Below are 12,431 nucleotides of genomic sequence, written 5' to 3' on the forward strand. Positions count from 1 at the left end.
AGTTGGAGAGAAAGAAAGACACACAAGCAATACAGACCGCAGAAAAGCACAAAGCCAAAGAGAGAGAGAAAGAGAGACAGGAAACCGTGAGTTTAAAGTCTTGGGTCATAAAACAAACTCTAGATAAAATGACAAGATCGACACGTTGTGTTTTTGCTCATAAGATGGAAATCTATGATGCTAAATAACTTCACAGTCTTTCTACTGAGATTTAAATCATTTTATCTGTTTCTGGTTTAATAGTAGAAATACCAGCGTGGAAAATAATGATGATTTATTTAATACAATTTCTCTATAATGATAATAAGACCTGTTAGGTATTTTGCATATTGCACATGAAGGAGAGTTTCAATCGCAGAGAAAAACAAACAAACAAAAAAAGATTACAACGCAAGTTCTTCATGTGAGTGCACAGTTCAATCGTCCTGTGCTGGGGTAAGTGGGTCTGAGATGTGTTTGGAGTCTGGCCATGATGCATGATGGGAAGTGACAAGTCTAGTCTGCAGTTTTCAGAAAGCCACATTCCTCCCTTGACTGGACTCCCACTAGAACCTCATATGACGTAGAAGAAACCTGCCTGTGTCCCCTTCACATGTTGTAGTCAATGTGTCAGCTTCATGATGCAGGCTCCTCACCACATCCTCTGCACTGGTCTGTCGAGCGGAGTCACTGCATCCTGGCAGCAGAAGCTGCACCATGTCCGTGTCGCCCACGGTCGTCACCCTGGCCTGTCTTGGTGAGTCCTGGAAGGGAAGGAACACCAGGATTACACTAGGGGCCTGCAGATTCAGGGTCTCCCAACAGAGAGCCATGTTCTGGAGCAAGCGGGTGGTGAGGCTGAGTTAACGTTCAGTCCAGCAAGGCGCCCAATGGCTCAGGAGGAAAGGGCAGCTTGGTGCAGACATGAATAGTTCATCATGATCTTTCTTTGCAGGGTTCTTCTTGGACCAGAGGGTGTGGGCACACGTGGGTGAGTCCTTCCCAAATGATGGGTTGCCATCCCCACCAATACAAGTGAATTTTCCTGAGAAGGGAGGCAGGCAGCACAGAGGGCGGCTGATGGGCTGACCATGGGAAAGCCTGTGGGGAAATCTCTCGTGAACTAGGAAGAGGAGACCCTGGGATGCTCGGCCCTGAGTTCTGTCTTATCCCTCCCCAGCCGTTCTTCCCCGTGGCTGAGTCTAGCTCTTTGTGGCCCAGGGGGAGACTCGGGCGCTCACAGCTGGGGTGTTGAGGTGGGGGGGATATGGTGTCTCTGGCAGAGGAGGGAAGGGAAGGAGCGCTAGGAACAGCAGGTCCTCTGAGGACAAGAGGGTAAATCACTCCCTCCAGCGTTTCCATGATGGTCGGGGCTGCAGTGTGGCTGCTGTCGTTCTACCAGAAGAGGTGGGGGAACCACAGTCATGACCCTGACATTCCAATCCTTCTGATGGGGCTCAGTTGTTTATTTTGGTTCAGGCATTAGCTGATATTCCATTCACAAATGTTGTACCCTCAGCTGCATGTCTACTTTGTGTTGTTCAGTGTAACTAATCTTGCAGTATTAAAATCTAGTAAGAGTTCCGTACTCAGCACCTGCTCAGAGTTTTCAGCCCATACTTTTGTTGTAGGGAGACGCCATGTCCATGCTGGATAGGTTCTTCCTGTAGCCCTGGACACCCAGGTGTGGTAGGAGCCTTAGAAACATGGAAAGGGGAAGAATCTTCTGCGCACAGGGAGGGAGGGCCGGCCCCACATCCTCCTCTCTAAGGTGGCACCTCCTTCTCCCCCAGGTGGTCAGGACAAGCCCTTTTGCTCTGCCTGGCCCAGCGCTGTGGTGCCTCGGGGAGGACACGTGACTCTTTGGTGTCACTATCGTCCTGGGTTTAACATCTTCACGCTGTACAAGGAAGACGGGGTGCCTGTCCTTGAGCTCTACAAAAGAATATTCTGGAACAGTTTCCTCATTAGCCCTGTGACTGCAGCACACGCAGGGACCTACAGATGTCGAGTTTTTCATCCGCACTCCCCCACTGAGTGGTCGGCACCCAGCAACCCCCTGGTGATCATGGTCACAGGTCAGAGGGCTCCTGTGTGGGCTTCTCCTTGTCCCACCTCCTGAATCCCAGAGCTTCTGGTAGGGGTGTCCATCAGGGTCCCATCATCCAGGCCCTGACTGTATTTGGGGTAAAGGGGGATTTAATACAGGGAAATGGGTGCTGTGGTGGGAAGAATAACTGTCCCCACTGGTGGCCACATTGTAATCTGTGGACCCTGTGACTCTTTATGTTATAGGGCAGGGGACTGAAGGGGAAGACGGAGCTCAGGTGGTTGATGATTTGACCTTGAAATGGGGAGACGGCCTGGACTGTCCCACTGGGCTCAGTGGAATCACAAGGGTCCTCATGACAGGAGGAGGAAGAGGGGAGGGGGATTACAGCAGTGTCGTGGGAGACTCCACCAGCCACTGTGGGCTTTGAAGGTGGAGGAAGGTCACGAGTCACAAAGGCAGGTGGCCTATAGGGGCTGGAGAAGTCAATGGAACTGATTCTCCCCTGAGTCTCCAGAGGGAACACAGCCCTTGTAGATACCTTGATTTTAGCCCAGGAAGAACTGGATCCAATTTCTGTTCTCCAGATGTGGAAGGGGTCAGTGTGTTCTCTCCTGCTGCCATGTTTGTGATAATTTTCTACAGCAGCAACAGGAAACCAACACAGGAACCCAGGTCAAGGACAAGTTAAAAAACCTAACAAGGGGCTGGGCGCGGTGGCTCAAGCCTGTAATCCCAGCACTTTGGGAGGCCGAGACGGGCGGATCACAAGGTCAGGAGATCGAGACCATCCTGGCTAACACGGTGAAACCCCGTCTCTACTAAAAAATACAAAAAATTAGCCGGGCGAGGTGGCGGGCGCCTGTAGTCCCAGCTACCCGGGAGGCTGAGGCAGGAGAATGGCGTGAAACCGGGAGACGGAGCTTGCAGTGAGCCAGGATCCGGCCACTGCACTCCAGCCCGGGGGACAGAGCGAGACTCCGTCTCAAAAAAAAAAAAAAAAACCTAACAAGAGGGTTGGCTACCCCAAGATCAGCAAGTGTGCATTGCTGATGCCACCACCAGGCTGGAGCCACATAGGGAGGGAACGACAGGGAGAGTCTGGGGTGGAGGGTGAGAGAGGGAGAGAGAGCATTAGGTCATAGAGCAGGGGAGTGAGTTCTCAGCTCAGGTGTGAGGGGAGCTGTGACAAGGAAGAACCTCCCTGAGGAAACTGCCTCTTCTCCTTCCAGGTCTATATGAGAAACCTTCTCTCTCAGCCCAGCCGGGCCCCACGGTTCCCGCAGGAGAGAACGTGACCTTGTCCTGCAGCTCCCAGTGCTCCTTTGACATGTACCATCTATCCAGGGAGGGGGAGGCCCGTGAACTTAGGCTCCCTGCAGTGCCGAGCATCAATGGAACATTCCAGGCCACCTTCCCTCTGGGCCCTGCCACCCACGGAGGAACCTACAGATGCTTCGGCTCTCTCCGTGACTCTCCCTACGAGTGGTCAGACCCGAGTGACCCACTGCCCGTTTCTGTCACAGGTGAGGGAACCCCATGTCTGTCCCATGTCTTATGATCCCAGAGCCATAGCTGGGGAGCTTCCTGCTGATGATGGAGAGAGGGATGGACAGATGCAGAGAGAAGACGAAGTCTGGGTGTGAGGTTGGGGTCAGGGCACAGGAGGGCAGACACAGCACATCAAACCCTCCCGCACTGCCTGCGTGGAGGCCTGCAGTCATGGCTTCAGGCCCCCAGGCAGATGGAGAAACTGGTCAGGACAGACCCAGAGGAGGGAGACTGGGCTCAGTTTGGGGAGATCAGAGGTTCCCTCAACCCCTCAACCTTACCCATTTCCCAGAAGCCCATTCTGGCCTCTCACCCACACAGAGATGTCATCACCAGCAACCCTTACACCCTTTTCTTTTCATTTGAAAAAATGCTGATTGAGGTTAAATATACCCGTATAATTTACCAACGTTACCATTTTTAAGTGTAAAATCTAGGGGTCATAAATACCTATATAGGCCGGGTGCAGTGGCTCATGCCTGTAATCTCAGCAATTTGAGAGGCCAAGGCAGGTAGATCATTCAAAATCAGGGGCTGGAGACCAGCCTGGCCAACATGGGGGAAACCCATCTTTACTAAAAAGATGAAAAAAAATCAACCAGGCATAGTGGCACGTGCCTGTAATCCCAGCTACTTGGGAGGCTGAGGCAGGAGAACCGCTTAAGCCCAGGAGGCAGAAGTTGCAGTGAGCCGAGATCGTGCCACTGCACTGCAGCCTGGTGACACACAGAGACTCTGTCTCTAAATAGATAAATAAATAAATTTATATTCTTTTTTTTATTACCCTTCATCCTTTCCTTCCTAACCTCTGGCATCCACCATTCTACTCTCTACCTTCATGAGCTTCACCTTTTACATCCTGCAGGTTAGTGAGAAATGGCAATCCTTGTAATGACCTCCAGTTCCACCCATGTGGCTGCAAATGTCAGGATGCTATTGTCTCTATGGATGAGTAGTCTCCACTGTGTGGATGTACCACATTCTCTCTATCCATTCATCCACTGAGGGGCAGGTAGGTTGGCTCCACATCTTGGCCACTGTGAACTGTGCTGGAACAGTCATGGGAGTGCAGATGTCACTTTGATACACTGAAGTCCTTTCCTTTGCGTTTACACCCACTAGTGGAATTGCTAGATCCTCTGGAAGTTCTCTTTTTAGGTTTTGGTTTATGCTTTTTGTTTTTCTGACACGTGAAGGGGTGGCCTTCCCCTCCACACTTGTGGGTGTTTCTCGTTAGGTGGAACGAGAAATTTGAGAAAAGAAATAAGACACAGAGACAAAGTGTAGAGAAAGAAAAGCGGGGCCCAGGGGACCGGCGCTCAGCTTACAGAGGACCCACGCCGGCACCGGCCTCTGAGTTCCCTTAGTATTTATTGATAATTATCTTTACCATCTTAAAGAAAAGGAAGTGGCAGGATAATAGGATCATTGTAGGGAGGAAATCAGCAGTAAGACATATGAACAAAAATCCCTGTAACACGAATAAGTTTAAAGGAAAATGCTGTGCCTTGAGATGCATATGCGAACATCTCCATAAACCTTTAGCAGCATTGCTCCAGCAAGTCCCACCTTATTCCTAAAGGCGGTTTTCCCCTTGCTCAGTAAACAAAGTATGCAATCGGGTTTTACACGGAGATGTTCCATTGCCCAGGGACGGGCAGGATTTTTAACCAGCAAGCTGCCTTCAGGTACTTGTTTAACAAAGACACATCCTGCACAGCCCAATATTCATTAAGCTTTGAGTCACCACAGCACATGTCTCTTGCAAGGACAAGGTTGGGGGTAGGGTCACAGATTAACAGCATCTCAAATACAGAACAAAATGGAGTCTCTTATGTCTGCTTCCTTCTATATAGACACAGTAACAGGCTGGTCTCTCTTTCTTTTCCCCACAACACGAAGTTTCACTCTTGTTGCCCAGGCTGGGGTGTAATGGCACCATCTGGGCTCACTGCAACCTCTACCTCCAGGATTCAAGTGATTCTCCTGCCTCAGCCTCCTGAGTAGTTGGATTACTGGCACCTGCCACCACACCCGGCTAATTTTTGTATTTTTAGTAGATACAGGTTTTCACCATGTTGGCCAGGCTGGTCTCGAACTCCTGGCCTCCAGTGATCTGCCCACTTCGGCCTCCCAAGGTGCTGGAATTACAAGGGTGAGCCGCAGCACCCAGCCTCTTTTTATTTTTTGAGGAACTTCCATATTCTTCTCCTCTGTGAAGGCTGTACTAATTTATATTCCTGTCAACAGTGTATCAGGGTTCTCGTTTCTCGGCCACCTTGTCAGCATTTGTTTCGTCTGTCTTTGAGATAAAAGCCATTGTACAGGGTGCGATGATAGCTCATTGTGATTTCATTTGCATTTCTCTGATGATTAGTGATACTGAGCACTTTTCACATACACAATGTTCATTTGTATGTTTTGTTCATTGAGAAATGTCTGTTTGGGTCTTTTACTAATTTTATAATTAAATTATTAATTTTATTGAGGTATTTGAGCTTCTTTTATATTCTAGTTCTTAATTCCCTCTCAGATGCATAGTTTGCAAATATTTGCTCCCATTCCATGGGTTGTCTCTTCTTCACTTAGTTGGTTGGTTCCTTTGCAGTGCAGAAGCTGCTTAGTTTGATATAATCCCAATGGTCTATTTTTTTGTGTTCTGATTACTTGTGCTTTTGAGGTTTAAACAAAATGTCTTCCCTCAGACAAATGTCCTGGAGCATTTCCCCAGTGTTCCCTTTTAGATGTTTAATGGGTTCAGGCCTTAAGTCGTTAACCCATTTTCATTTGATTTTTGTATATGGTGAGAGGTAGAGGTGCAGTTTCATCCCTCTGCATGTAGCCATCCAGTTTTCCCTGCATTATTTATTGAAACCACTGTCCTTACCAGATTGTAGATTCTTGGAACCTTTCTCAAAGTCCATTGGATGTAAATAGGTGGATTAAATCTGTGTTCTTCATTCTGCTCCATTGTTTTACGTGCTTTTCTGTATGCCAATGTCATACTGTTTTGTTTACTACAGCTCTGTAACATATTTTTAAGTCAGTTAGTATGATACTCCTGTTTTCTCCTTATACCTTAAAGTCTCAAGATAGTGGGCATCACGTACAATGATTATGGAGAAGGGGATGCCAGGACTCCCAGGGCCCAATATTAGATAACAGAATGTTGGCGAACCAACCTCAAAGATGTCCTGTGAGTAGAACACAGGCATCCTTATTTCCACACCTCTCTCCTGTCCCATGTTCTAGGAAACCCTTCAAGTAGTTGGCCTTCACCCACTGAACCAAGCTTCAAAACTGGTAAGTGAAGGACCCCTCTTATCTCTGCTTTTGAAAACCCAGGGAGGTTGAAGCCTTGGATTCAAGCATTGGCTCAGCACTTTCCAGCTCTGTGATTGTGGGCCTGTCTTCCACTGTCTCTGAACCCCAGACACTCCAACAGTGAAAGGGATCTGAGCCCAGCACAGGGCTCAGTGAAATCTCTTAACCTCTGATTTTCTGCTGCTGAGACCTTAGGGCAGAAGGATGAGTGCAAATCAGACGTTCTTCTCGGGATAAATGTGGTGTTTGTTCTGCCTGCATTGCTAACTGAAGGACAAATGTCTGGGGGCTTGAGAGGGGGAAGGAAGGGGAACATTTTTGAGGGTGGGGTGTTTGTAGAGAAGTTCTACTTGCCAAGGAATGAGCTCCTGTCTGTCATGATCCAACCCTGGTTGACTTAGGAGAGCAAGAGCCTTGCAGTAAGAGAGAACAGAGTTCATCCACGCACATGACACTTCCGCTTACTGGCTCAGCCACTGCTCCATGCTCAGGCTGTGCAGTGTGGACCCTTTTCCTACGTTGCCATAACAAATTTCCACAAGCTTCGTAGATGGAAGCCACATTTTTAAAAAATATCTCACAGTGCTGTAGCTCAGAATTATGAAATGTGTCATCTCACTGGGCTAAAATCAAGGTGACGTCAAGGCTGACTTCCCTCTGAAGGTTCCAGGCAAGTATCTGCTTCCTCAATTTTCCAAGCTCCTAGAGGCTCCCACATTCCTTGGCTTCTGGTCCCCATCTTCCTTCCTCAAAGCCCACAAAGGCTGATCATATCTCTCACATGACATCAGTCAGATCCTTCTTCCTTACCACACCTCTTTCTCTGAATGTTGCTCTGCCTTCTTCCTCATCTTTTAAAGGCCTTGGGATTCTATTGGAATCTATGTTCATAGCATAAAACTTGCCCCCTCACCCAAATCCCTCACCTCACCTCTACTTTCAATCACATTAAGAGACACAGATAGACCGTGGGAAGGTAAAAACGAATATTCTTTGGAGTTCAGATCTTGGACTCAGAGACCAGCGCCAGCACCATCTCCTGGTCACCTTTTGTACGAATTCACAGAAGGACAGGTTGTACCAAAGCAATAGATGATGGAAGGGGTTGTCCTTCCCCCGGACTCTCAGGTAGAACGGCAGCCTAATATATGACTCCTGAGATCACAAAAAGTAGCACTTTCTTCACGAGCTTCATCATTATTTCCTGGTTGTTTGATACATGACAGTTCTACTTCACTTTTTTGATCTTGATTTCACTTTATGCCTTTTCTTGCCGAATGTAATGTGTTTGAGTCAAGAAGGCTGTGGCCATAGAAATTGTAAAGCACATTCACTGTGTATCAATCCCAGTCCAGTCTTCCCAGAGAAGACTCTAAACACCTCCTGTACTGCACCTGGGGCTATGCCAATTTCTTTTTTTTTTTTTTTTTTTTTGAGACGGAGTCTTGCTCTTTCGCCCGGGCTGGAGTGCAGTGGCTGGATCTCAGCTCACTGCAAGCTCCGTCTCCCGGGTTTTACGCCATTCTCCTGCCTCAGCCTCCAGAGTAGCTGGGACTACAGGCACCCGCCACCTCGCCCGGCTAGTTTTTTGTATTTTTAGTAGAGACGGGGTTTCACCGTGTTAGCCAGGATGGTCTCGATCTCCTGACCTCGTGATCCGCCCGTCTCGGCCTCCCAAAGTGCTGGGATTACAGGCTTGAGCCACCGCGCCCAGCCGGCTATGCCAATTTCTATCACTCACCATCACTCCAGGGAGACAGAACACACAGAGAATACATGACATAGGCAGGTTCATTACTAACATATAAGCAGCAACTGACAACAGAAGCCTACATTTCAATGTGAGCCAGACCTCCAAGGCTCAGAAAAGCTGCTTGAGACATGTGGAGTCACCCCATTTGCACTGCAGCTGGGGGAACCCAGAAAACAGCCCAGCCTGGGTTTTGTACCCTGGAGCCACAGGAAGCACTCAGCTCAACCACTGCATGACGTCCTCCTCTGGGAAGAACAGGAAGACAGTCCAGCTGTTCTGGGATGTTCCTCGTGATCTCAGGATGTTGCTGTCTTAGCCTTTTATACCCAGGCTATAAAACAACACTTGAGCCTGGGTAACTTCTAAAGAAAAGACAATTGGTTGACTCGCGGTTCTGCAAGCTGTACTAGAGGCAGGACACCAGCATCTATTTCTGGCTGTGGCCTCAGGCTGCTCCTACTCTGGTAAAGAGAAGGGGGGCTACATGTGTAGAGACCACCGAGATCACACGGCAAGACAGGGAGAAAGGGGGTGTGATGGAGCTTCCAAGCTCTTTTTAAGAACCAACTCTCCAGAGTACTAACAGAGGGAGAATTGCTAACCCCGTTGTGTGGGGCAGCATTAATCTATTCATGATGGATCCACCCCCATTAGCCAAACACCTCCCAATAGGCCCAACCTCCCACACTCAGGGTTACATTTCAAAGTGAAGTTTGTGAGGGTCAAATATCCATATGATAGCAGGTGTCTCATCAGCACATTCTGTGGTTATTATGAAAACTATAACTGAGAAAGCAGGAGAAAGCTGGGTCTCCCACCACATGGGTGCTTGTCCTAAAGAGATGTTTTATGAGGTTGCCTGGCAAGCAAGAAATGAGAGACAATCCACAAAGAGGAACTGCTATGGTGAGCTTCTCATTGGATTCCCATCTTCCTCCAGGTATCGCCAGACACCTGCCTATTGTGATTAGGTACTCGGTGGCCACCATCTTCTTCACCATCCTCCTCTTCTTTCTCCTTCGTTGCTGGTGCTCCAACAAAAAGAGTAAGTCTCATGAGGCAGACGCCAGAGACCTCAGAGGCGTGTGGGGAGGAAGGATGAGGAGGATGGGAGCACGCAGGTGTGTGTTCCTCACTGGCAGGATGGTCTCTGGCCCAAGGCAGGAGCCACAGAGGCAGAGCTTTCTAGAGAGAGCACTGCCTTCAGCTCACAGACCATTGCCTCATTCTGAACTGTATCCTCACGTCCCTGTAGCCACTGACATCCAGGAGAAGGTTCCATGACAGGCAGAAAGTGGGAGGCAGAATCACTGGGATGAGAACTGACAGCTATTCATGGGCTGGATCCTTCAGCTCAGAGAGATAGAATGTCTGAGTCTGGCTGTTGGCAGCTGAGGGACCTCAGGCACCTACAGTCTCCCCCTGTGTGTTGGTATCTGCACATGAAATGACGACCCAGAAGTGCCCTCCCTGTTCTTTTGACGACTTCCGTCTCCTACAGATGCTGCTGTAATGGACCAAGAGCCTGTGGGGGACAGAACAGTGAACAGGGAGGTAGGTCCTCCTCAGCCCAGCCTCATGGATATAGTCTTATTCCCTAAGAGGCCTGAAAAATAGGAACCCCCTCCCTCACTCAACATTTCCTCTCTCCAGGACTCTGATGAACCAGACCCGCAGGAGGTGACGTACGCACAGTTGGATCACTGCGTTTTCACACAGGGAAAAATCACTCGCCCTTCTCAGAGGCCCAAGACATCCCCAACAGATACCAGCGTGTACATAGAACTTCCAAATGCAGAGCCCAGATCGCTGTCTCCTGCCCACGAGCACCACAGACAGGCCTGGAGGGGGTCTTCTAGGGAGACAACAGCCCTGTCTCAAAACCGGCTTGCCAGCTCCAATGTGCCAGCAGCTGGAATCTGAAGTCTCGACTCTGCGTCTTAGAGCATTGCTCTTCCTCACACCACAAATCTGCTGGCTCTCTCTTGCTTACCAATGTCTGTGGTTCCCACTGCCTGCTGGAGAGAAAACGCACTCCTTTGCTTAGCCCACCATTCTCCACTTCACTTGACCCCTGCCCAAGTCTCCAAACTAACTGACTTGCTTCCTAGTCCTACTTGAGGCTGCAGTCACACTGAGGAACTCACAATTCCAAACATGCAAGAGGCTCCCTCTTAACATGGCACTTAGACACGTGCTGTTCCACCTTCCCTCATGCTGTTCCACCTCCCCTCAGACGAGTTTTCAGTCTTCCGTCATCAGTAAACCTTATAAAAATTTGTTGTGATTTCTATGTAGCTCTCTCGTCTTCAAATAAATATGTCTGCCCTCATTCTATAGGTGACTCTTTTTTTGCCAAAAGTTTCCGGTGTTATCGTTACTATGTCCATATAATCCCATCTGTTCTCCACTGGGTTCTGACCCCTGGAATCTGAGCTTCTGGAAGCAGGTGGAGCCTGATTTGTCTCTGGGACTCCAATTTCCATCCAAAGATGCAGCTCACGGGAGGATCCAAGGATCGTGAATCAGATGAACAAGTGATATTCTTACTCTCTGCAGACCTAGAAAGCTGGCAGAGCCATTCCAAGATGAAACATTTGTAGAGTCATAGGCCTTGTTAGTCTCCTCTCCACGGGACACATGTCCACACATCATCTTCATACTATAAATACACAGTCGCTCCTCCAGATCTGTGGGGTTTACAGGTGTTTATTGAACCAACTATAAATCAAAAATATTCAGAGAAAAAATCCGCAAAGTTTCAAAAAGCAAAACTATGTTGAATGGACACAAATGGAATGGTGTGTAGGCTGTGTCAGGAATTATAAGTAATCTAGAGATGATTTCATGTATACAGGAGGATGAACATGGGTTATATGCAAACGCTGTACCATTTTATGTAAGAGGCTTGAGCACCTGCAGATTGTGGTATCTGAGCCGAGATCCTGAAACCAATCACCCACGAATAGTGAAGGACGACTGTATCTAACTTTTATTTCTCAATTTTAAATATAAATCATAAAAAATTTACAATAACAAGATAAAAAACAAGAAGTGTTTTATAGTGTGAGAATACGTGTAGATGTATTTTTTTTTTCTGTGCTATACCCTTGGGCCCATGTTATCTATTGAGAAGACATTCTATTCCTCCTTAAACCACATGGCAGCCTTTGTCAACTCTAACGGGACTGTGTGTGCACGGATGTATTTTAGACACTGTTTTCTGATAAGGGGCTCTCTGTGTTCACTCTCTTGAGGATGCTGCACATTATGTAGGCTTATACAAACCCTTAAAATTTGGTAGCTGGAGTCCTCTAGTTTTTTATTATAGGCTATTTGCTATGCTTTTTTTATATTTCTTCAGGCAGAGTCTAGCTCTGTCACCCAGGCTGGACTGCAGTGGCACAATCTCGGCTCACTGCAACTTCCAACTCTCAGGTTCAAGCCATTCTCATGCCTCAGCCTCTTTTTTTTTTTTTTTTTTGAGGCGGAGTCTCACTCTGTCGCCCGGGCTGGAGTGCAGTGGCGGATCTCAGCTCACTGCAAGCTCCGCCTCCCGGGTTCACGCCATTCTCCTGCCTCAGCCTCCCGAGTAGCTGGGACTACAGGCGCCCGCCACCTCGCCCGGCTAGTTTTTTGTATTTTTAGTAGAGACGGGGTTTCACTGTGTTAGCCAGGATGGTCTCGATCTCCTGACCTCGTGATCCGCCCGTCTCGGCCTCCCAAAGTGCTGGGATTACAGGCTTGAGCCACCGCGCCCGGCCCAGCCTCTTG

The 12,431-nt window shown here is 48.5% G+C and overlaps 1 protein-coding gene across 1 annotated transcript; it reads left to right on the forward strand.

Annotated features, from left to right (window-relative positions):
* Positions 1–415: 415 nt before the first annotated feature.
* KIR2DL4 (killer cell immunoglobulin like receptor, two Ig domains and long cytoplasmic tail 4) lies at positions 416–10,994 on the forward strand. Its single transcript, XM_033229214.1, is given in 9 exon segments — positions 416–736; positions 935–970; positions 1,773–2,057; positions 3,262–3,555; positions 6,833–6,883; positions 9,598–9,702; positions 10,159–10,211; positions 10,311–10,505; positions 10,507–10,994. Coding segments are annotated over 9 exon segments (1,257 nt in total). The 5' UTR covers positions 416–696; the 3' UTR covers positions 10,705–10,994.
* The last annotated feature ends 1,437 nt before the right edge of the window (positions 10,995–12,431 follow it).

This window comes from Trachypithecus francoisi, unplaced genomic scaffold (assembly GCF_009764315.1).
Source record: "Trachypithecus francoisi isolate TF-2019V2 unplaced genomic scaffold, Tfra_2.0 Lachesis_group12, whole genome shotgun sequence".
Taxonomy (NCBI): Eukaryota; Metazoa; Chordata; class Mammalia; order Primates; family Cercopithecidae; genus Trachypithecus; species Trachypithecus francoisi.